This window comes from Amblyomma mixtum, chromosome 6, assembly GCF_055824585.1.
Source record: "Amblyomma mixtum isolate Tamu chromosome 6, ASM5582458v1, whole genome shotgun sequence".
Lineage (NCBI taxonomy): Eukaryota > Metazoa > Arthropoda > Arachnida > Ixodida > Ixodidae > Amblyomma > Amblyomma mixtum.
Genome location: NC_143017.1, coordinates 97196275 through 97199743, shown reverse-complemented (window position 1 = coordinate 97199743; position 3469 = coordinate 97196275). Strand labels below are relative to the sequence as shown.

At 44.2% G+C, this 3469-nt stretch overlaps 1 protein-coding gene across 1 annotated transcript in view; it reads right to left on the bottom strand.

Annotated features, from left to right (window-relative positions):
- Positions 1–889: 889 nt before the first annotated feature.
- Positions 890–3469, bottom strand: part of LOC149339780 (solute carrier family 22 member 4-like) — a 21703-nt gene continuing 19123 nt past the window's right edge. Inside the window, exon 12 of the mRNA XM_089550572.1 lies at positions 890–1209. Within this exon, the coding sequence (XP_089406698.1) occupies positions 891–1209 (319 nt within the window). The 3' untranslated portion in view covers position 890. The remainder of the gene's footprint in view (positions 1210–3469) is intronic.

The following is a 3469-nucleotide window of genomic DNA, read 5'->3' as shown; positions in this document are numbered from 1 at the left end:
ACTTGTTATTTTTCTCACATATTCCTTCTTCAAGAAACACTCCAATGAAGGAAGCTTTGTGGTCGAAGAAATAGATTAAAAAATTCAAGACGTTAAAAAAAAATTCAGGGGGCACTTTGGCTCTCTAAAGTGCTGCAAGGCGAAAGCGTTTCCTGGCGCACTGTTTGGTTTTATTTACTTTTAATTTTTGATATTTTGTTTTTTTATATCTTATTTTTGCTCCTTTTCTTATATTTATTGATTCTTATTTTTATTTTGTTTTTATTTTTGTTTATTTTTTATTTATGAAACCCATGCATTCACTAGATGCGCCTTTATTCATGCTCGAACCTTGAGCCTTCGTGGCGGAGTGGTACGTCTCTGCTTTCAATGCCAAAGGCCCTGGTTCGATTCCCATCCTCGGCGCAGTTTCTTTTTACGCAGTGACGCCGAAAGGCGGACAAATCTGCGGACACTGCTGCCGACGCGTCTGCTAACGACAGTATGAGGCATTACAGGCTTTCGCCTTAATATAGGCTCGACTTGCTGCACCAATGCCTGGTTTAGGTAAGGTCTACGCAAGTATTTCGCGAGGTTGTCACAGCCGTAGAAGGCGTTACGAGCAAGAGGAACGGGATGTTCTTCCGCATAAGTGGTAAAAAATTTCTGTTTGTCTTTAATAATTGCTCTTTTGTATGCCTGCTCTTGTGTCATAGTTTGCGTTGGAAGCAACCATGGTGAAACCAGCACTATATGTTTGTGGCTATGGGATGAAAGCATTCTTGTGTATTTTTTGGGCACTTGGTGTGTAGTAAAGAAAAAGGATTTGCCGTCCTGTCCGCGACAAATCTTTGCTGTCCCCACTGCAAAAATGCATGCGTAGACACCAACTGTTGCCGGTAAACAAACCTTTATACATCCGTTTCTTTGCTCTTGTCTCTGCTGCCGTCGCTCAGGACGGTGACGAAGTGATCAACGTTGACTTCAAGCGAAACCTCTTCCATCGGTAAGGCTTCCTCCGGCGCCGAGTGTCCAAGGGCGTCTTGAAGGCCTGGTGGAGACGCCCCTTTAGAACATGCTTCTCGCTTCGCTTTTCCCGTCAGCTTCTTCCAAAGGCGATCTTGCTGTCGACTCGCTGATGCTGTGTCTTGGCTGCGATTATCCTCTGTGAGCGCTGCTTTTCTGCCACGAAGGCGTTGATTTCGCAAGGGGCGCGTATGCTGGCTCCACCTAGTGGCCGGAGAGGGAAACGACACAGGGGCGGCTGAAGACGACAACACCAGAGATGTGGATACATACTGAGATACATAACATGGACAAAGCCGGTGGTTAACTAAACACGCGTTTTTCATGGTGGTCGGCGTCTGTGGCCTGTGCTCGCGAGTTTCGCACGATAAAAAAAGCACAGAGGCTAACCACATGTTTTGTGTGCCTCAGCACCTTTCACTTTTTCTGGTGAATTCCCACACTTCGTCACTTTCAGTTGCACCTGGAATCCTTCTCGCTATCACTCTAGGAACCATATACTTTCTCTCTCTCTCTTATAAACACAAGTTTTCGCATAATGATAAAAAGCATTTTTATAATTTTTATATTGTATTCAGTATTATTCAATAAATGCGTATGCATAAGCACTACAACGGTGTCGGATAACGTTCATGGCAGATACAGCACTTCGAATGAGACACTTCTGCAAGGCTCGACACAGCATGCAGGTGTGGACGAATCTGTCGTCTGCAGCGGCTATCAAAAGCCGAACGTTTGCTTTCAGAAGTGGAATTAAGAGTTAAATAAATTAACTATGTAAAATGTGAATCTCTGGCGTGAATAACTGGCGCGAACACCGCCGGAACATAAATGAGCTGCTTCAGTTTCCGTAATACATATACGGACTTTTACAATTCTGCCCGACAACGCGGACATATCCCATGCATGGACAAGCTACGAGGCGTGTCTAGAAAGTGAGAATACACCACAAGACAGCAGCTATGTCACAAAACGGGTCGCAAGATGACTGTTCTGCCGTAGACCTTGAACCTTGCGCTACCCGCTCTCCCCTGGTTTGTAGAGCTCTCCTACGCTTGGCCGAGTGGAATGTCTTCGAAATGTCTGATTTCATCCACACTCCCGTCATATGTGAGTTACGATCCGGGATACGCTTTTTGTGCACAAACCATCAGCGCATAGCGTAAGTTTCGGTAGAATGCACTGTCAACTAATTATTAAAGCGAGAAGCTCCACTCTCCGCACGCAAGAGTTAAAGTAAAAACCGCTTTACAATGAACTTCAAGCAGGAGGAAGGGCGGAGGTGTGGCTGTGACGTCAGATCATGTGCCTCGCTCATCTTACTGGGTTCAGCCGGGTCCTCCGAGTAAGTCCTCCGAAACAAGCAAGAAAACTCTACTTTCGCCAAATTTGCAGATTTGTAAGAAATGCAATAAAAAATTGTAATGGGCAAGAATAACTTGATGAACTCTACAGTAATTAGAAACATCTTCCAAAAAATTTCAGGCGTGCCATTGTGAGATTTCTCTTGTCACTGATAATCAAAGTTGGCAAACGCAGCAATGTGAACAAACAAACAAACAAACAAACAAACAAACAAACAAACAAACAAACAAACAAACAAACAAACAAACAAACAAACAAACAAACAAACAAACAAACAAACAAACAAACGAACGAACAAAGAAACAAACACTCCTGGCGTAGTGATGCATAGGTTAAGCGATGCGCCACTGCCCTGCGAAGGCAGGTGCTGCCACATACCGGGCTCGAGGGACTCAGGTTGCTCTTCGCGTGCAACCTCTCGCGAGCAGTCATTAATTTAAAGGGAAGCTGAAATAGTTTTTCGGAAATTCGAGGTGATTCAATGGTTCGAATGTATGAAGCTTCTAGGTGAAGCATGCCAAGCAGTTTTGCGCTAGCATTATAAATGGTGACGTAATCACCGATTAGAACAGCGACGATATTCAGGCTTCTCCTCATTTTGTCGGTGAAGTGCGGAGAAACTCACAACGACGTCATTGTTGGGGAAATTTAAAATTTCCCTGTCTTCGCCCACATGCTGCCGTGGGTTATTCAACTCCGATAAAAAAAAAAAAAAAACGCTTTGTAGGCTTTACTTTCGGTGGTGTTTTTTTTTTTAATAAAGCAACCGTTTCCTCGCTCTAAACGTAGTGCCGCTAACTTAATGTCATCATTGCGGCCCTTCCCGGTGCTGTGCCCTGCGGAGAAGCCTGAATGCCTACGTGGCTTCATTCGGCGATTGCGTCACTATTTTAAATGATCGCACAAAAAAGACTACGCTTTCTTTTCCTGCAAGTTTCAAACATTCGACCACTTTAGGAGATCTTGGCATCAGAACGCCTCGGAGATGTGCTTTGTTACAGGAATGAAATTCCGATACTTCTACAAGTTTTCTGTCTCTCTTGTCTTAATGCGTCGCCTTTGTGTGCGCAAAAAATAATTCTGACCAGTTTTCTTCTCG